Source organism: Athalia rosae, chromosome 5 (assembly GCF_917208135.1).
Source record: "Athalia rosae chromosome 5, iyAthRosa1.1, whole genome shotgun sequence".
NCBI lineage: Eukaryota > Metazoa > Arthropoda > Insecta > Hymenoptera > Athaliidae > Athalia > Athalia rosae.
In genome coordinates this window covers 2,243,066-2,264,592 of record NC_064030.1, presented here as the reverse complement: position 1 = coordinate 2,264,592, position 21,527 = coordinate 2,243,066, and the positions used below count along the sequence as shown (strand labels likewise).

At 42.3% G+C, this 21,527-nt stretch overlaps 2 protein-coding genes across 4 annotated transcripts; one reads left to right on the top strand and one right to left on the bottom strand.

The window, feature by feature from the left end:
* Positions 1-873: 873 nt before the first annotated feature.
* Positions 874-21,143, top strand: LOC105693084 (guanylate cyclase soluble subunit beta-1). Of its 3 annotated transcripts, none has more exons than XM_048656074.1 (14): positions 874-1,796; positions 2,372-2,445; positions 3,584-3,684; positions 4,517-4,635; positions 5,830-5,985; positions 7,366-7,519; positions 8,995-9,149; positions 9,655-9,783; positions 11,744-11,826; positions 14,353-14,523; positions 14,649-14,886; positions 15,519-15,659; positions 17,618-17,775; positions 20,296-21,143. In XM_048656074.1, the coding sequence occupies exons 3-14, from the start codon at positions 3,603-3,605 to the stop codon at positions 20,423-20,425; spliced, it is 1,716 nt and encodes a 571-aa protein (XP_048512031.1). In that variant the 5' UTR covers positions 874-1,796; positions 2,372-2,445; positions 3,584-3,602; the 3' UTR covers positions 20,426-21,143. The 3 variants fall into 3 exon arrangements, with proteins under 3 accessions (XP_048512031.1, XP_048512032.1, XP_012268188.1); XM_012412765.3 differs by lacking the exon at positions 874-1,796 and adding an exon at positions 1,815-2,022; XM_048656075.1 differs by lacking the exon at positions 3,584-3,684 and having other exon boundaries at positions 878-1,796.
* Positions 17,795-20,249, bottom strand: LOC105693085. Its single transcript, XM_012412768.3, has 2 exons — positions 19,004-20,249; positions 17,795-18,872 (listed from the first exon to the last, which is right to left on the bottom strand). The coding sequence occupies exons 1-2, from the start codon at positions 19,131-19,133 to the stop codon at positions 17,926-17,928; spliced, it is 1,077 nt and encodes a 358-aa protein (XP_012268191.2). The 5' UTR covers positions 19,134-20,249; the 3' UTR covers positions 17,795-17,925.
* Positions 21,144-21,527: the final 384 nt, after the last annotated feature.

Sequence of the window (21,527 nt, the reverse complement as noted above, 5' to 3'; positions counted from 1 at the left end):
GGAGAGGAAATTCCTAATTCCCGCGTATAATATATTGGAAGGGAATCGGTTTCCTCGATTCGAGCAAAAGCCGAGCCTCGTATTTCCAACCCCGTAGTTCCGTAAACTGCTCGTCGTCTCCTCCGTTTCTCCGGCGTCTAGTAGTCGGTGTCATTTCCGCTGCAGGAGGTACCGGTATATATGTACCCTATATACCGCTGTATAGGACGGAGTTTAATAGGCGAGTTCGGATAAAAATCCGATCTAATCATTTACTCGAGATTGAAACCAAGTCCAATAATAGTATAATTTGAGAGAGCTCGCCCTACGCCTTATATATACACGGCAATTGATATCTGTGCCGCGAGATTCATCGTACGTCTTCGCGGGGTTCTAACCCCCGGGATCTCGAGCAAACAAATGACAAATCCTTAAATAATTTACTCAACTCCCTGCCGCCTCCTTCCCGCTGCTGCTGCTGCTCCTGCTGCTCCTGCTGCTCCTTAACGCCCTTAATCCTATTATTTCAAACAAGCACATCGATCAATTTCTTACCGTTCAACTTACCCACCTACACGTATACATATATATATATATATCCCGGTAAAGCCAGCGACCGACGATCCAAAGTCAGATTCTAATTTTCATCAAGTATTTACCTTCGTCTCCGTCGTACTTCCACTTATTCTCGGGCGATCTGCCTTATTCATACCTTCGTACGATTTAGCGATACAGGTGGTAAACCGACCGGCGCAACGAGGTAGACTTTCCTACCCTTATATCATCCCCTACCGATCTCCGATCATTTTATTTGTCTGCAGACAAATGAACCGATCAATCCGGTCCAAGAATTTTTTTAATCTCGTAGAAGGATCAAATATTTGAGGGGAGTGGGTCGGGGGCGGGGGTTGATTTAACCATCATTATTGAATTCAGAAGGATATCCGCCGATGAAAATTTGTACAAGGTTTTGTTGAAAAAAAAAATAAATCGACGTTCGTCGATAACGTCGAAAAATTTGAAACAAGGCAAGAAAGAAAATATTCGAAACCGGTAGTCTCGTCCGTTCGGTGTCTCCGTAAACGCCCGTAACAGGGATTTGAAAAAATCTACATGCGAGGGAGGCCGGTAAAAGCTTTCGAACTTTTGTTCACGCAGCTTTTTGAGGATACCCCGTCACATGTATCTCGGAGATTTCGGAGACAGGTTTTTCGCCAGGTTCGTAGGTATTCGATCCAGAATGTTTTCAGTGAAGCCGATTCCGTAACTGAAATCCGAAGATGTTCACCTTTGAATGCCGCGAGCCAGGCGAAAACCTATTTCTGAAATCTCGTAGTTGTAATAGAAGATGCCTCGAAAACCCGCGTGGATTGCTTTACACTTCTATGCTGCTCTACTTCGAGTAGATTTTTATCGCTGTGTAACGAGCGTTTATCGTGGACGCGATGAGCTAGAGAGACGCCGAGCGGACGAGACTTGCCAGTGAGCCGCCACATCGGTATAGATGCCCCGGAAAGCTCCGTGGATTGTTTTACAGTTTTTGCCGCTCTTTCTCGTGTTAATCCTAATTGCAGTTTTCCAGTTGCGTAACGCGTCGCGTTACCGGTGCAGCGAACACTCAATGATAAGCGTTCGCTGCGGGCGAGAAGAACCGGAAGGACGCCGAGCTGGTGCAGTTCCTGCAGGCCTCGGAGGGGCGACGGGACGCACGTTCGGGGTGCAAACCTACGGGTAGGTGAGACGGAAAATGGAGTTGCGGACGTACGTATCCATCCGCATTGTCACGGGGACACCTCAGAACCGGTGGCTTCAGTCGAGTAAGTTAAGCGGATTGAAGTTTTCGTACTGGGAGAGTCGGCTATCTAGGTGGCGCAGCTGAAGGTGAAAATCGATACGTATCTTCTCCGGCGGCTGGTTTGCAGTCACTGCCTCGTGTGCACGAGGCAAGCACCATTCCATGGTTGGCTACGACGCGAAATGGAATGATTATAACAGCGGGCACAGGGGGCATTTAGATATATATTTTATAAATAAACAAATATGGTACGTCACACCTCGAGTTCATTCGTCGATTCATTAATTACAGAGAATATCGTACGATTCGCACCGGTTACTAATTTTCATCGGTTAATACGTATTTCCTATTTTTTTTCCATCCGTTTTTATCATGCAGATGAGACGTGCATTCGTGATACGTTTCACTCTGACATACGACCGTCGATGCAACGAATTTCCCGTTAACTAATCGACTGTTTGGATATAAAAGAAAAAAAATCATTTAAACCATGTTCGAATGACCGCGAACGTTCAAAATTTTTACCTCATAAAACTTAAGTTAGTTACAATCGACTACCGAATGATATTTCTACTTCGATGTATTTCGTATGTGCAGTATGGTTTTGTGAACTACGCCCTGGAATTGCTGGTAGTGAAGACTTTCGACACGGAAACATGGGAGATCATAAAGTACGTAACTTTTAAACGATCAATCCCGCATGCACTTTCATCATATCGCATCGAACACGCAACTCACAATCGCATCTTTCCAACTTTCGCCCCCCCCCCCTCCATTGGCTACCACCTTTTTTTCTTCGCGTCCAAGTTATTTCGCTCACGAAGTTTTTTTTTTGTCAATCCACTTTTCGTTTTCCAGTGGATACAATCGCTCAATCAATCGCGCTTCAGTTTTTCCAATTCAATTTCCCGGCTCGAACGATACTCCAATAAAACAAGAAAAATACACACTAAAACCGTGGACTATTTTCGGAGATCTGGGATAGATTTAATGAGACGTGTTGTTATTTCAACAACTTTGTTTGGACTGCCTATCGCCCTCGTTCTCAGACTCCAAAATGTACAACACCTATACCGCGATTCTATAGAGATTTAAAAAAATAACGCTGGCCCTTTTGATCGAGAGAATCTATCGCGCTCCTCGTACGGCGATGTTTCCGAATAGACGATCGTCAATAATTGTGATGCAAATCCGTCATGAGCGGGGCCACAATTGGGGTGAATCGTTCGACCTCAGGAATCCGTGAGAATAAATTGAATTTTCCAAACGTATAATATATCCAGATGTATCTCTTTTTCCATATCGCGACCAACCCGCTGAATGTTGTCCTTATTGTAGAACAGGTCCGAGTTGTCTGATTATGCTTTTATAACGTAATGTCCATGCACACCAATTTACCTAGCAACCCCGAGAGTTACGGGGTACCGGGGGGTTCGCTTGTTCGCGAATATATGTATGTACGTGTAATTAGTTGAGTGACAATTTCTAGACCAAAGCTCGGGTTACGTGATAGATGAGCTTTATCTATATTTATCACGGTGATAACTTTCGAGTAGAGAAATTATTCACCGGCCATAGTTTGATGTCACAGATGTGAATCGAAGCTTTGAAAAATTTTGGAGAACAGCCCTATTTTGATTTTCCCAACGCATGTCCGTTGTATATTTCCATATCGAGTTCTGGCACGCGGAATCTACGGGAAACAAAAATAAACAGAGATCGGAAATATCTGCGAATTTTTGTGCAAATTTTTTTTTCTCGTTACCATATTTCGCATGGAATTTATTTTTCATTTGATTATTGTCGCAGGAAGGACGCCGCCGTCAATATGGAGGGACAGTTTCTAGTCCGTCAGATTTACGACGACGAGATTACGTACAATCTGATATCGGCCGCTGTGAACCGCCTGAGTAGGTATCATTGCTACCGCTGATGCTGCAGCAATATACGTATCCATATTCTTCGATACAACGGATTTACTCTAGATAGAATTTGTAGCTACTGGAGCATGAATTTTCGCGTTCGTGCAAAACGTTGACGCTTTCGCGGGAGAATACGGCAGGAGTTACAACCAGCGACTGCAGTTAAACAGCGCATCTCTATCTATATATATCCTCATATTTAGACCGACAACAGCTGCGATTCGGTCGTTTAATTTAATAGCCGATGAGAGAAAACCCTTCGCGGGGTTACAACGCATTAATTAAGACATGGTTAAAACCAGCTACCGCCAACTAGTCGATATATAACCATTTTCACCCTCAATAAACCTCGCAATGACTCGATCCTACCGATATTTATTATTACAAATGCCGAATTACTCGAAAGCCTTTCTCGCGAGCCCTTCGTACTGGTTTTTTTTTTTTCTCCCGTACACCTAACGCGTGTCCTCCTTTCATTTGTACGAAAAAAGCTCTCATTTTCTCGTATCGAGAAAACGCGAATATGCACGCCGTAAAAGCGACAAAGAGTAAACTCTTTCCTTTTTTTCCCCATTTTTTCCCCGCACATCTCTCTTTATACCGGTTATAAATTTATTCCGACGTTTCCATTTATTCATTTTACGTTATTTTATGCCATTTTTTTTTTTTTTTTTTTTTTGTTCGTACGCGATAAATCGACGGTCGGAAAGTGACGGGGCGGGGGGAGAGGGAAATCCCCTTCGGGGTTGAAGCGCGCATATCCGTCCGACCGTAAGTAAATAGCGGACATATCACTTAATTAACACCACGATGATTCCAGACATCCCGGCTAATGAGATACTCGAACTCTTTGGAAAAATGTTCTTCGAATTCTGCCAGGATTCTGGATACGATAAAATTCTTCAAGTGCTGGGCGCTACGCCCAGAGATTTTCTTCAGGTAAAGATATTGTGAATTTTACCTGTAATGCCCGTAATCATCAGTTGCCACTGCGTGCGTCGTACACCCACTGTAGTTACGGTTAGTCGGTTATAATTTACAAAGTGACGAAGTGGCATGGAAAATCGTGGAAAATTTCTCGACCCGGCGCCGTCGCACGCGACGCCACATAACGGATTAAACGCGGCAGTCAGCGATATATGGGAGTGGGATTCACGAAGTCATTTGAATACGTATTTTTTTTTTTTCTGTTTTTTTTATCATTTTTTGATACCCGCTCCACGGAAGCCGAGTCCATCTCTCTGTAAATCTATAATGGAAATACGTTTTTAATCCAATTTCCATGCAAACCGCCCTCCCCATATATAACTGCTGTTGCTGGGTCCGCCATTGCCGTCGACGGATCGCGAGGGTGACTTTTAGCCCCCGACGCCTCGCATTCCTCGTGAAATATTCAAGTTTCTTTTCTTTTTATTTCTTAGACTCACAGAAATCTTTTTTTTTCGCTCTCTATCTCACGCCCAACCGCCTCGCATCCCTCCCGTATATATACCCCGAATCTTGCGAATCCAATTTTTGACCAAAATCCATTATCGCGATATCACCGGCTCGAAATATTCTATGAAACATCCACGGAAATTTCGCGCTCTTTCGGGTCATTCGAAACGAAACGAATACTCGAGATGTACATATATACCCGTCGGAGTTTTAAATTTCGTTCACGAGTACGGAGAAATTTATAATCTTCGGTAAAAGTGAAGCGACGAGAACTGTCGAATCGATACGTCAAGCCGCTTATTGGCCTAACGCATGCCTCGCGAAATGTCCCGGGATTCAATTTCGTTAAAACGATTTTAAAATTCTGAAATTCAGGATTCAGAGCGGAAGGGAAGTTCTCGATTATAAATATTATCGGCGTCGGGTTCTCCGGGGTCTTCGTCACACGTAGATCGACGATGTCCTTATAATACACGCCGGTCTATAGCCGGGTCGAGAATTTTTCATCCCACAAAGCGGCGACGAGTCGGTGGCACGTCTTCGCTGCTCAAGTTACCAGCATCAGCTCCGTCGAAAGAGCTGTAAGGGAGAGTGGCGAGGCGTGCCTCTTGAGTAGCTGCGCGAACGAGCGAGAGGGAAAAAAAGCAAAGAAAACAGAATTTGGTTTATTACTGAAAGAAAAAATTACAATCCAAGAATTTGGACGCCCTCCACGACCACTTGGGCACGTTGTACCCTGGAATGAGGGCGCCTTCGTTTCGGTGCACGGAAAGACCGGAGGACGGAGCTCTCATCCTCCACTACTATTCGGACAGACCCGGCCTGGAGCACATCGTCATCGGGATAGTCAAGGTACACCGCTGCTGATAACATTAACCACCTAATTTAAATTCCGAAGAATTATCTCGCGTTTTCCATATATGTGTATAATACATTTCCCCTACTCATTGTTTTTCTCGTTTTCCCCAAAGTAGGAGTAAATGAGCATGAACCAAAAATGTCATATTAATTAAAATTTAATTGCTAATTAATTCGCGGGTCTCTCGGCTGCCTCTGGGCTTTCATTATCGTGCGGTGAGAGTCGGAGGAACAAAGGGAACGTAGAAAACAAAAAAAAGAAAAAATAAAAAAAATTAACAATAAAAAACTGGAAACGGAAAAGAAAAAAGAAAAAAAATTAAAATTAAATGCTTAAAAAAAAAGGGACGCGAGTCAGAGAGCGAACAAAGCTGCTGCGCGATCTACATACGTACACGCTCCGAGTGCAAGTTGTGCGGTAGATTTTCAGGTCTTCCTTTCAAGATTATAATACAAGCTACCTTCAAACCCCTCGTGTCTACGAACGCTCCGGGGCTCAATGCTCGTGAGGCGATGGAGGTAGTAGGCTCCTGTAAACTGAAATGGGCACTCGTGTACAGCAGCTTTGACTATAATACGATCCGCAAATCTGGTGTGCAGATATGATTCACGGCATATATGTATATATGAGAGCCCTGATGTTGTTTTCGCCTAGAATCCAATTTTTTTTTTCTTTTTTTTTTTCACGCCCCTAGCTACTTTTGTATGTGTGACGAATTGTTCGCCATTTGCGCGACAAAACTTTGACCGACCCTGCATTTTTACGTCTATAATCCGGACGGGTGTGAGTCGTTCTTTTTCTTGGCGAATTTTTTTCCTCAGTTCTCTTCCACCTACATCTGAAACTGATCGTCTCGTAACGCGGTGATACGCTTTAGAAAGAAGTGGGAAGACGCAGGAGAATTCTGTTTTTCAATTCCGAGTTATTTTTCAACGAGGAGTCACCCCTTCACGGCCATAATGTATATAAAAAGGGAAACAACGATCCTCTCCAAAAGACCCTTTACAACGATCTGTGTATACGTGTGTAGTTTTTTAAAGAAAAAAAAATACAAAAGTTATTGTATTTTGAGTTACGCACACTTCAAATTTTCTAAAGTGCGTAACTTCGTATTCAAAGCTCTTTCGATCGTTTTCAATATTTTTTCCTTCGAATCTAATGTGGAAATAACTTTTTTCCATTCGACTTTAAATTGTCTAATGAAAATACGTTGTTGCAGCAATTCAGTGAATGAAAATATATTGTTATGACGGTCTTGTGGAAGGGTCCTTCGCTGGGGAAAATACTGGAGGTGTATTTTTTTTTTTTTTTTTTTTCAATAGAGAAAATATGTGAATAATACATTTTCTCTGATATCATGAATCGTCTATCAGACGGTAGCCAAGAAATTGCACGGAACCGACGTGGACATGCAAATATTGAAGACGAAGAGCGAGTGCGATCACGTCCAGTTTCTCATAACCGATTCATCGACCCCAGGAGTTGTCTCGAAACCGATGATAGCGGAAATGCAGACCCTGTCTCTCGGTAAGTGCTTTTCACAGTAGAGGTTTTAAAATGTTCACATTTTTTATTCGATAATTTAAGTACGACGTCCCGACTTTTACGAAGGTCAGAAATTTTATTCCGCTAAAGTCGTTCAAATTTTTTGCGCTGAGAGTATACGGATTCATCTTTCTCGTCTTTATTTTTTAACATGAAAAATTTTTGCCTTTCGTGAATTTCCCCATGGGTGCACTACTTTATGTATCGCAAAAGTTTTCCCGTCGCACCGCTCGCTTCTCATTACGCGTTTTTGCGCGACGTCTATTTTGTGAATTATCATCGACCTCCGAAGGCTCCGGAGGCTCCAGGAAAAGTGGTAAAAGTGGCAAGGGTGTGTTTGCGGGAAAAGATAAAACAATAACAAAGTAAGGGAAATTCCCCAGGTCAATTGTTACAATTATAATAATATAGCCGCTCGCGAAACTCCCCCTGTTTGAGTACACCAGCTAACGCAGCCCCCATTCCGTACAAAGAAAAATGGAATACTATTTGCAAGCTTCACCTACCTTTAACCAAATTGAGTAAGATAATATTAACAAACCGCCCTGGCGATTCCCCCGTTCAATTTTTCCTTTCTTTTTTTTTAACTGCAAGACGGAAGAATGAAAATTAGTTACTTAATCGCAGGAATAAAGTTTTCATGAGATGAAATAAAGTGAAACGAAAAAATATTTAACGAGCTTTTTCACGCGAAATCTACCAGCGATTTTCCCTCACCATTTTTAATCGGGTTCGTAATTTTTTTTTACGGTCGTCCTCACTCCGAACACACACTTTTCATATCGTTTTTATAACTTGATCTATCATAGAGATTTTCTTTTTCGTTAAATAAAATTTCCCGCAAAACTCGGTCAGATCGGTAACGGCCCTTTTCCGACTTTTCCTGGCCAATGAAACAAAAACTATAGATTTTTATGCCCTTGATGGAGGTCCGTGATATACACGATGAGGAAAAAAATTAAAAATGGTCAGGGTCACGGCTAGGTCGATTTAGCGTGGAAAGCTCCTTATATACGTCAGCTATCGCAGAGCTTTCTCCTCTTTTTCCCCGCTTACTTTATCGTCTACTTCTCCTGCTTATTTTCATTATTATTAATCTTAGATTGTTACTACACGGTGGATTCGACATATTGAAATTGACACCCATGTGAACTTGGCATCCGACTACAACCTGAGTACAAACGGAGTACCATCGATTCCAATTATCAAAAAAATTTTATCCCCAAGTCGGGTGCCAAGTTCACATAGGTGAAATTGACCGTACCGGAGTAAATTGGCTACGGCGCGATCGTAATAAAAAAAAAAACGAAACTTTTATGCTAGCACGTAAAGATTTCTTTTATTTCTGTCGTCCGACCAACCACACGTCATCTCCCTTCGTGAGCTATGATCCCCGCAGCCTGCTTCGCGAAGCTGGTCCGTTTCATCGCCCGTCGATGCGCATTAAAATGTTACAGAGCCAAGAGTGAGTCCCGCGACGTTCTGCCGAGTATTTCCCTTCCATCTAATGTTTAATAGACAGCTGACGATCGTGCAGACTGGTAGCACAATTACAAGGGTAATTCCTGAGGTATCAACTGGCAATTGCAAGCTCAACGATATCCTTCTCACCGTAAGTTTTAATAAATATTTTATCGTCGTAATTAATGGAGACGACACATTTCAATTAGTAATTTACGTATTCGAATGAAACTGGATCTCCATTTTTTCTTCGTTTGTGTGTACATTCATTCCTCTTTTGTTCGATTTCGTCTCATAGTCTGCAAAAGTTTATGGGTTGTAGATGTATATTCAGATTCCGACCTGTGGGGGCTGAAGCCTCGAGGGATAATCCTCCGGGGTATCGGCTATCTCGTAATTCGTATTTTTATTTGAAATGTGGATTCGTTTTCCCTTAGAACGGACTACTTCGATAACAGCTGCGCTATTAGGTTACGCCAATCAATTACTTATCGCTTCGAGTTTCCTCGGATTGGCTAAATTTCATTACAAGCAGGGTCCAACTTTTCGTCGGGCTAATAATATTCGCTTGTTGTATACGAGGAGTCGGAAATACGATAGATTCCCGAAAATAGATTGGGGAGTAGAAGAAAAGTGTCTTGTGAACGAATTTCTAGGTGAGACCCCACCTGGAATTCACCTTTGAAAATATCCTATCGCACATCAACACTGTGTACGTTCTACGAACGAAACCAGGAGTGATGAAGGTCCAGACCACGGAGGAATTCTCCAACATGCGTCTGAAAGTGAGAAAATGAATATCGCTGGAAATATAACTCCAAGATTTACTAGGGTGGGTTGAAAAAGTTATTTTTTTTTAATTTTTTTAGCATGGGGGCAGAATTTGTACCTCATAAAAAGGGAAGATTTTTTCCACCTAATGATGACTTGATCGATTACATGAAAAGATGATTTTGGCTTTCAGATTTGGATTCCTCAGCTGATTATACGTGAAATTACCCTTGCAAAGCCAAAAAACAAATCGATTTTTCGGCCAAAAGCAAAGTAGTTTAGAAATTGATTGTCTTACACTTTTCTGACGTATTTTGAGCTCAGGAATCCGAATCTGAAAGAAAAATTGATCTATCTCTAAAATTGACCGAGTTATCGCCAATTTTCAGCTTTTTGGGGTCAAAAATAAAAAATTTATTTTTTAATCTATGTTAATGTAATTTGAGCTCAGGAATCCGAATCTGAAAGAAAAATTGATCTATCTCCAAAAATGACCGAGTTATCCTCATTTTTTCGCATTTTTTGGCATAAATTTGAGGATATCTCGGAGGGAAAAAATCGTAGCTCACTTTTCTCAACGGATTCGTGTTCCTGAGGTCAAAATACATAAGAAAAGTGCCATACGATCAATTTTTAAAAATAAAAATTTTTGGTCAAAATTTGAAAAAATCGTAAGGGGTACCCCTTGGAAAAATCTCAAATTTTGGCCAAAAATTTTTATTTTTTAAAATTGATCGTATGGCACTTTTCTTATGTATTTTGACCTCAGGAACACGAATCCGTCGTCCAAATTGAGCTACGATTTTTTCCCTTCGAGATATCCTCAAATTTATGCCAAAAAATGCGAAAAAATGGAGATAAATCGGTCATTTTTGGAGATAGATGAATTTTTCTTCCGGATTCAGATTCCTGGGCTCAAATTACATCAAGATAGACAAAAAAATCAATTTTTTATTTTTGACCCCAAAAAGCTGAAAATTGGTGATAACTCGGTCAATTTTAGAGATAGATCAATTTTTCTTTCAGATTCGGATTTCTGAGGTCAAAATATGTCAGAAAAGTGTAATACAATCAATTTTCAAACTACTTTACTTTTGGCCCGAAAATCGATTTTTTGTTTGCTCAAAAATCGATTTTTTTTTGGTTTTTCAAGGGTAATCTCACGTATAATTAGCTCAGGAATCCAAATCTGAAAGCCAAAATCATCTACTCATGCATACGATTGAGTAATCATCAATTATTCGCTGTTGGGAGCAGAAAAATTATAAGATATATCGATTGGTTTTAGTCGTAGACCCACTGTGATTCATCGCAATCCATGCTTGCGTCGAAATATTCGAATTTCTCAATTCACCAGCAAACCCGAGCTTAGCTGGAGTCAGGTAGCCACGGTCGCGGGGTTTGTTGTGGGGCGTCACCTCTGCTCAGCCCTGAAGGTGACGGTATCACAACAAAGCGCTACGCTGCTGGCTGCGCTGATTCCAGTTTAGCTCGGGTTTGCTCGTAGACCAAAAAATCCGAATATTTCGAGCAGACGTATCCTCAAATTTATGGTGAAAAAGTGATAAAATGGCGATAACTCGGTCTATTTCAGAGATAAATCAATTTTTCCTTCAGATTGGGATTCCTGAGCTCAAAATACGTAAGAAAAGTCAATCAATTTTTAAACTACTTTACTTCTATCCGAAAAATCGATTTGTTTTTGGCTTTTCAAGGGTAATCTCACGTATAATCAGCTCGGGAATCCAAATCTGAAAGCCAAAATCATCCACTCGTGCAATCGATCGAGTAATCATTAGGTGGACAAAATTTTTCACTTGATATTTTGAGGTAGCCCACTCGTTTTTTGAATAAATAATTAATCAAGTGGAGTACTTCCAGCAATAAAATCTTCTTCAACCCACCCTAAGATTTCTTACTTGGGAAAAAGAATTCTGATCGAGTGATTAAAATTGCCTTCGTTTTCGGACACAGGGACAGATGCTTTACATACCGGAAGCGGATCTGGTAACGTTTCTCTGCTATCCGAGCGTGATGAATCTGGATGATTTGACCAGGTAGGTGAAGTATGCCGAAATGATACGCCGTGATCCATATACCGTATGTGTATTTATGTATCGCCGTGATCCGCGAGCGTCTTGATTGAATACATAAATATGTATAGAATGACGTCAGTATATATGATTTATAGCCGTGATAGAAGTCGTCGTTTTTGCTTTTCGCTTTTCTTTCTCTCATTATTAATATCACGTTGCGCCGGTTCGTTATTTGGATGTACGAAAAATTTGGGGAAATATCGAAATGAATAGTTGAGCAGAAAGCGACGAGCTCAATTATAATCCAATGAAATTCTCCGGCTCTTTAGCTTCGAGAGTGGAGAGCACCGACCCTGGTCTGAATCACATCGGGGTGAAACTCGAGGTTGGCAAATTGGCAAAAATTCATTTAAAACTTCACCATCCAAGTACCCAGACTCCGAATTTCCGTTTACTCAAGTCCACCTCCATTCCTTAGGAAAAGTAACCCCTGGCTTTTCCTTCCGCCATATCCTGCACTTTTCTCTTTCCGGCTTCGCCTCCTTTATCCTGGACAGGGGGAAACTGGGGTACTACCAGCTCGAATGCACCCTCGGTATTTGAACGCGTATATAAAAAGATATTTACCTCCAACTCTTCTGGCGTAACTCAACCTGAGACATGTCACTTAATTCCTTTGTTTCATTTCGCCCAAGTAGTGCCGTTGCTCATTACGGCGAACTCACGACTCTCGTCGCTTCAATAGGCACTCCGTCTTCTCCCTGCATTTTCACATTTTTCCCTCTTTCTTCTCAATGAAATCAATTGTTTTACTTACATTTTCCCGAGGGTTGGACTTTTTTCTTTCACCGTTGCCGTCTCGGCTAGTGTGGTGCAGGTGGCGAAAAATCGATTGCCACCCCCGCGAACTTGGCTTCCCCACTTCGCATCTATTATTTTTGGAATCGTTGGGTGGTCGTTTAGGAATCCAATTTAAAGCTTCGGATGCGTGTAGATTTTTTTAGATAATCGAAAAACGAAATTCACCATGAAATCTACTTAGAAATTCTTTATCGTAATACGAAACTTGGGAGGCTCCGCGAAAAGTGAGACGACATCTCATGGCCCCCAGCAATTTTTTTGCTTTCCGAATTTAAAAATCGTAACGATAGTTTGGGAATTGAATGAAGGAATTTCGAGATTTTGAACAAAGAATTTCGTCGCAATTCGAAAATAGAAATTAAAATCTCAATTCGGATTCCGATGCCAATGGGAACTCGAGGACCCGACCGCGTTCCACTTTCTGTAAGTTCGATGCAGAATTTCGCGTGACAGTGACCCAATTTCTCGAATTTTCGGAAGGGCTACCGGGTCTCCAAGTTTCGCTACCCCCTTCCGCTTCCTTTCCATCGATTGATTGTTTACCGCTGCACTTTACGAGTGGTTCTTCAGATGTTTCGATTCAACAAAGTTTCTTATCTCATCCGCTGGCGACGGTTGGAATAGCTTGGAACAGGTCGCAGGAATAGGGGAATTGTAGACTGGCATCTCGAGTGAGTTCGAGGAGAATATCTGTCCCGGAGATAACTTTCGCCCCTCGAGTTCTCCGGAGGTACGTCAGATGTGTACGTGCATATATAGAAACGTACGTTATGTACCCGGTACATACGCGAACGTTACATAGATATATACATATATATATATGTACAATATACCTTTTCGACACTCTCCCCGACCGTCAACTTTTGTCCCTTGCGAGTAATTTCCTCTCGCGCGTTACACGCGAGTTACGACAGCCTTCCAGTTTTCCCGCTAGGGATTACTAATTAGTTACTCTCGGTACGCAATTATTATTAAATTAGCTGCAAAGCCTCCTCAAACATACGCGATTGTTCTCGTTGTCAACCGTCTTCAGCGTACGTGATGATAATTCTATCTCTTCCTCTTCCTCTTCCTCATACCTGAATCACACGCGAGCTGGGCAGAGACGGGGATGAAGTATGCTCGGTGCTCTCGTCAAATTAAACCGAGCCTTTTCCGAATTCCCATCGGGTGCTCTCTGTTCTATAGGTCCGCAGTGATGTCTGAATCGTTAGTCTCCTACGGTATTCCCTCACGCGTTAAAACATCCAGATCATGAACACGGATGCAAAGCTGTGTAACGCGAACGTTCCTAACGTGGAACGTGTTTATTTTAAAATACACGTCGCTCGAACAAGTTTATTTGTTCGTTTGTCTGTTTGTTTGTTTGTTTGTTTGTTTGTTTGTTTGTTCACCATCTCATCCCGTTGCAGCATCCAGGAAATATCGGTACGTTTATTTAACGATAATGATCAGAGTCGAAAACACGGGATGAGACGAGTGGTATCATATACACGATGTATAAAAAGTTTCACCCTTTTGTTATTTGGGCATAAAACCGTAGCGTACGTTATCGTTCGCCAAGTACGTATCTCGACTCGTTACCAGACCTATTGTGTTCCCGAAATTTGGTATATCGCGAGAAACTTTTCAACCTTAAGGTGGAACGAGGTTGTCGAGGTGGAAAGAATTTTGTTCTTTATTCAGGCGCGGCTTGTACCTCAGCGATATTCCCCTTCACGACGCAACCCGCGATCTCGTACTGATGTCCGAACAATTCGAAGCCGACTACAAACTCACGAGGAACCTTGAACTCCTTACCGACAAGTTGCAACAAACTTACAGAGAACTCGATGGCGAGAAACAGAAAACTGACAGGTGGGTACGAATAATATTCCAAGTTTCGCCTCGTGAACCCTGGAGCTTTGATTTTTCGCAAATTCCACGCACCCTTCCGTCACAACTCAACGATTTATTTCTTCGTCGTTTTCGTATCTTGACAGGCTTCTCTACTCGGTCTTGCCAATATCCGTTGCCAGCGAATTGAGACACTCGAGGCCAGTTCCCGCCAAGAAATACGATTGCGTTACCCTCTTGTTTTCCGGTATCGTTGGATTTGGGGCGTATTGCGCTTCCCATACGGATTCCAGCGGGGCGATGAAGATAGTCAACATGCTCAATCAACTGTACATAGCTTTCGACGTGCTGACTGACCCGAAAAAAAACCCCAACGTATACAAGGTAATTGTCAGCGTCGGTTGCGTCAACGTAATTCAGTTATGAGAGAATGTAATGTAACGTAAGTGATCCCACGTACCGCAATTATCGCTCGTATCGGTTTCTCGTATAATTTAAAACGCAGAACAAAAACTCCCCCGGGCGTGTAGTCGGTAATTTCATCGACTCTACCGTACAGACTACGCTAGGCTAATGATACTATTTAAATATTGCAACGTTAACTTAAAGGCGATAAACCAACAGCACACGTACACGTTTCGTAACGGTTGATGTTGCGATACACAAAACGCACTAACAATGTCATAACTCAAACGTGGGAACACCGAATCTCCTACCAATCTACAATAGCGATGAATTTTGCAGTTTTTCATTTTCGAAGGTCGAATCGCCGCCCCGTATAATTTCACCCGCTGAAACTCCGTAGCAATTATAACCGCCCCCCTTTACTCGCATCCTACCGCGGTGCTGCTCCGGAATAACCAGCTGCAGATGGAAACGGAACGTCGGTAGTTTTATTTCAACGCGTTTATAGTCGCGTACACCGCGGTACGATGTACGAACGCCAGACTCGTAAATTGTAATTGAAATGAAAGCTGCTGGTTCTGATACGTTGTTCCACGGGTTTGCCCGATTAGGTGGAGACCGTCGGAGACAAGTACATGGCGGTCAGCGGACTTCCAGAACCGTGTCGATGCCACGCTCGTTGTATCGCAAGGCTGGCACTGGACATGATGGATTTGGCTGCCGATGAAGTTCAGATCGATGGAGAACCAGTGGTGAGCTTATATCCTCCAACGTACGCAACATTGACACGCGAACAATATGACCATTTCATAGCTTTTCATATCAACGAGTATATGTATGTATGTACCTCCCCTCCCCTCCCCCCCGTGTACGCTTCTTCTTGTGTCGACAACCGGAAATGTTGCGATGTCATCGTTGTTCCCACATAGGTATACGAACTCTGTGCTTTGGGTCTCTGAACGTAACAAATAATATCAGATCCAACCATTATATTTCCTAGTTCCTCGATTTCAATGCCGTCTTTTATTTGCTTCTTTCCTTTCGACGGACTTGGATCGCGTGACGCGAAACACGCCTCTAAAATTTTCATCATGAAAGTTCCTCGTGGTGTCCAAATGATCAATCTTTTCAAATTTACTTTCTACTCTTTTTTGAAAGTGACTAGCATGGCACGCGCGCGATATACGTGCGCCGCATTTGATTTCATTCATCGTTCAGATCTTTGTCTCGTAATTATTTTTCAATTTCACATCATTATATTTCACACACATATTGGAAGTTTTTTTTTTTTTTTTTGAACTACATCAGTGTTATCGCAATTTGAATTTTATGCTCAGCGTATGGTATATCCCTTAGCATCGGACGTTTGCGCATCTTGATATTACTTTTCTTTCTTGCATTCTTTCTCCGGTCGATATTACATACTTCATCCATTACCACGAAAATATGGCTTGAGAATCGCAATTCCATCATCAAATTTTGATCATTCGTTCTCGAGATACGATGAAAAACGTGATCGCAGGTTAAGAAGTGGCTCGAGATTTCATACTTTAGCGCGCCGCCATCGAGCGCTCTCGATCTTGTTCGTATTCCTGCCACTCTGCAGCGCACTGGTCTCGCTGGGTTTCTCGCAGTTAAAAATACTCCTATAAAATATGACCCTCATGCAGTCGATGAACAATTCGGGAGCGAGCTCCTGCTCATCGATTCAAGGTGAACCCACGTCGGTTTTTCCACCACCCATTTTGACACGTGCGTCAGGCCATGCGACCGCCGGCACGTCTAGCAAACAAAAATAAATCACGGCTTTTCAATAGGTGTGGAGGTGTGAAATTCTTTGCACTGATTTTTTTCTCTGCTGTGATTTTTAGCAGGTGTCAAACGATCTGTCATCACCTGATAAGATCTTGTTCACACCTCATAAATTAACCCTTTGATCCACCTGATCGGCGGCATCCTTTTGCGGTACTTCTGCGAATTCTATACAACCGCAAGCCATTTAAGAAAATACATATGTAAAAGTTCAGTAGTTAAATAGCTGGGAAGTATACTCAGAGAAATCAATTCTGTCCCATGTTACCCATGCTAAAGCACAGGCCTGCAGTTCAGAATCGGAGGCGTCGAGTGTACCTGAAAATTTTTTTTTTTTTTTTTTCCGTGCATGACGTAATCGAACAGTACAATTGTTCGTTAATACTGACAATTTGTTCATTGATTTGCGAACTCACAATAAATAACAAAATTATTTTGTCTGACCTGAAATTATTTATACATAAAATTATATCTTTATTGAAACGGTCAGGATATGGCCAACTATTGTTTTTCAAAACGAAAAAATTGAATTCATTTAGAAGACAGATTTACGTTTCTGACGTCAAACTACGTGAGATTAGCCTGTGAACCCCTGCAACAAAAAAAAAAGTTGCTAGTTCTATGGGTAGGGAAGATTGGTTGATACAATTATCAATACTCATGAAACTGTAGGTACGATTTCCCCAGTAATGTTTCGTACTGATTACTTCTATTCTTTCACATTTGCCTCGTGGAGCTTTGAAACTATTTTTCATTCCTACACAAGCAATTAAAATTCTCAACAACATATACCCAACTGCGCAATAAGGTGTGGGGGTTAGCTCATCTCCTCCGAATCTCTTTCCCATTAAACACCGTGGAACGAACTCCAGCGAGTAAACGATTGTTCAATTTGCAGAAAATTACGATTGGGATTCACAGCGGGGAAGTAGTCACCGGGGTAATTGGCCATCGTATGCCGAGGTACTGTCTATTTGGTAACACCGTAAACCTAACCAGTCGCACAGAGACAACCGGAGAACCAGGGAAAATAAACGTCTCCGAGGACGCGTATAGGTACAGTATACAAATGACAAATGTTCGACACTTTTATTGTCAACTTCATCTCCTCTCTTTACATGTTTCACACGATAAATGGGTAAAAATATCTCTCGACAATCGATTATAAGACGATCACATCGGCGCGGTATCGCGAATACCACATCATCAGTCGGTCAACAAGTCGAGATAGTCTTTGAGGGACTGGGGTATCCTGAGCTCCTTGATCCCGTGAGGTAGGGCCCAGTTTTTGAATAGAGAATCCCGTATTCGGCAACGACAAAGGTGTTTGAGTTCGGGGGGAGAGACGCCGCTGCGTTCCGGTGGCACAAGATTGTTCGAGACCAATTGGGGGTATTGATCGTAAAGCGGGAGGGTCAGGACTCCGCTTTGAACGGCGATGTGACCCGGGGTGTTTACCGTGACCAGGGGAACCGTTCGTAGGAGGATTCTAAGGCAGGCCACCAATTGAGCGGGGTATTGAGCGGGCGTAACGCTCGCGTTCACCTTCTCGTTGACATTCCTGTCGTCAAAGTCCGTGAATTTGTTGAGTACCATTTCCATCACCGAGGGAGCCGAGCGGACTGAGTTACCCCTAACGCCGGTTCCTCCGAGGTTTGCCCCGTACCTCAAAAGAAGCAGAAGGATATCCGGAGCGCCCAACTGGACGACGACTTTGATCGGTACCGCGTGGCCGTACGACTCCATGGAAACGTCAAAGAAACGACATTTCTCCGTCGACTGCGTCGTAGGGTACTCGAGACGTCCCTCGTTCGCGTGATCCATGAAGTAAATCAACGCTCTTATATTTTCCTCGCGATCCTTGAAGTCACTTTTCCAACCGGATAAAAAATGCGTCACCCGAGTACCGAATATCGCACCGATGAATATCCGCTCGAACGTCTTCTCGCAGTAGTATATATCGTTCAGAAGACGTGACACTATATCGTTGTTCTTTATTTTCCAATCGAAGCACAATTTTGCAGCTATGTAGAGGACGTTGTGAAACTTACCGAGGAGACATATCGAACCGTTCTCCGCCAACGTTATGTTGTGGTAACGCAAAGCTGCCTGAACGGCTCGTTCGCAGACGTCGGTGTGTTCTAATTCTTCGCCTGAGGAATAAAGTTCATTTTTGTTTTCTCTCTCTCTCTTTCTCTCTCTCCCTCTCTCTCTCTCTCTCTGATTTTCTCTTCGCCGATAATACAAGTCTTGATTGATTTTTTATTGATTTCATATCTCTCACCTCTGGCGCAACCATCGATAATTGCGGTGAACCAATCGACCAACGCCCTTCTTTTACAGCGAGAAAGAAGACTGCTTCGTTCCATTTCTGAGAAAATTTTATCAAAGTAACAGTCGATCACCACCTCCATTATTAAGACCCTCTTATATCGCGATGCCCCGGTTATGTCGAACGAAACAATATTTTTTTTGATTCTTCGCAGCGCGAAATTTCTCAAAATCAAACTTATTTTTAATGAGCGCGTGTCACCTCGGCGAGGCCGTTAACGTACGAAGAGAACTGAATGCTTTCTGCTTCGTCTGATGGACACGATGGTCCGAAACGAAGTTGTAAATTCGATTAAGACTTACAGATGAATTTCAAGGGCTTCGGGTATGCATCGTACACGCGCTCATCGTATTACCTAACGGCGTGTGTTACGACGCCGTTCACTTCCTGCCCGCGCAGGGGTTGAGGGTGAAAAAACATTTTTTTTGGCGAAGGCGGTTCATTTTCGCGCAAACTGGATTAAAATCTTACGCTAAACAGAAAGCACCGCACGTACAGCTGGGAGATGGAAATAAGTTCAAACACAAAAAACACAGAGAGTTTGGAACGAACGAATTATTCGAGCGAGATATTCAAAGACCGTAGATGAAGAATGTTTCCGCCGGAGTAAAGTTTGAAAAACATTGTCGAAAGATTAACCGGGACATTGATTCAACGTCGTCTCGAACAGCAAACTCACATGTAGAAATTTTCGGGTAATTTTCATTTGATTATTTTCTTAACGAAGTCGAAGAAGCGAAGAATAGGTATGTGGATGATAAAATACCACCCTTATTTTGTTTGATAACCTTAGCATTTCGATTGAGCAATTTGTCTGGAATCGCGTTGAGGTGATTCGACAGCGGTAAAATTTTGCGATTTACGGGATGCAGGTGCGCATCGTATCGTAACCATATCGAATATAATAATTTAATTACCGTTTCATATTCCTATTTATACACATCCGTAGCACGACAATAACTTTCGTACTTATTGGAGCGTCGATTAATTCGCTTGTAAATATCGATAAAATGTAAATATCGTAAAAACGGAAGAATAAAAATAACGACCCCGTCGACGAAACGTTCTGGGAATCGGAGGTAACGATATCGATTCCGAATCCGGCGTTAGGTTTGGTCAGATTTGCTATAATAAATTACCGGAGTTATTCGCGGCGAAGTTAATTACGCGGATCGGATTTCCTTTCGGTTATTGAAATAATGATATTTTTCATATTTGATATGTGACGCTCCGCTCTGTTCCAGGTATCTCTGCATGCCGGAGAACCAGGACCCACAATTTCTTCTGGAATACCGCGGACCAGTTACCATGAAGGGGAAGTCGGAGCCAATGAACGTCTGGTTCCTCTCCAGAGAAAGGGAGCTCACCTCGTAACTCGAACGACGAATAAAACCACTCGGAACTCGATCGCTATAATATTCATCATTGCTCATATATTATACATCATTTCCACAAATTATCGCAATAGCAGCAATAATTACGACACAAAAACGTTGACGATCTATAGTTTATTATTAATATAAATATATTGAGAAAAAATATACATATACATACATATATATATGTATTTATATATATACATACCTAATATAAATAATTCTACAAAGAAATATATACAAATATTTATTTGCTACGCATACTCTGAAAGCAGTAGGTCTGATTAGAACCAGAGGCTATAAGCTCTGCGGTTGAAAGCTCACTTTCGGGCGATTCGACTAGATTTTGATACTTCAAAGACTGTCCCCGGAGTATTCTTCAAATGTAACGCATGGTTTGAGAACCTCCGGCACTCGGTACGGTCCCGGGGCCCCGAGTTGATTTTTTTTTTTAAGAGTCACAATTTTTCGGTTCACTGCTCGATGGATAGCTGACAGTCCTCAAAGTTTCAAAACGGGCATCTAGTATTCTGTCCAGCGGTAGTAATAGTATCAGCAGTGAACCTACTGACCTCAAAGTATATGCAAAAAATAAATATACGATACATATGTATATTTCCATATAGTTACTTAAGGGACATAAATTATACAAATATACATAGGCCTATAATGATAGTTCAAATTGTAACGAATACATGAACAATAATAACCATGAATATTGGGGTAAAGTTGACGGACGAATAAGTATAGAAAGCTGGACCAAAAATCGCGATTATTCGTTTGGGTAATTTTTGAAAAATTTGATTCGGGTCATGTTCCGTACCTCCCGGCGTCAAGGGAGCGCGGTTTGTTAGTCATTATTCTAACAAGGATGCGATCGCCCAGAGCGTCACGGTGTCCTCTTTAATAACTCGGCGATGGCGGTTATATGCGCTGTTGATGCTGGAGGCTGGCGACGGTATTTCCGTGTCTGCGAAGTCAGAACTCAAGGACAAGGACAACAAAGCGGAGTGAGGACAAACGATGATCCGGAGATGAGGGGAAAAAAAAGGAGAGGAGATAGAAGAGGAGGGCGGCCGCTTAGCTTTCTTTCCGCGAAC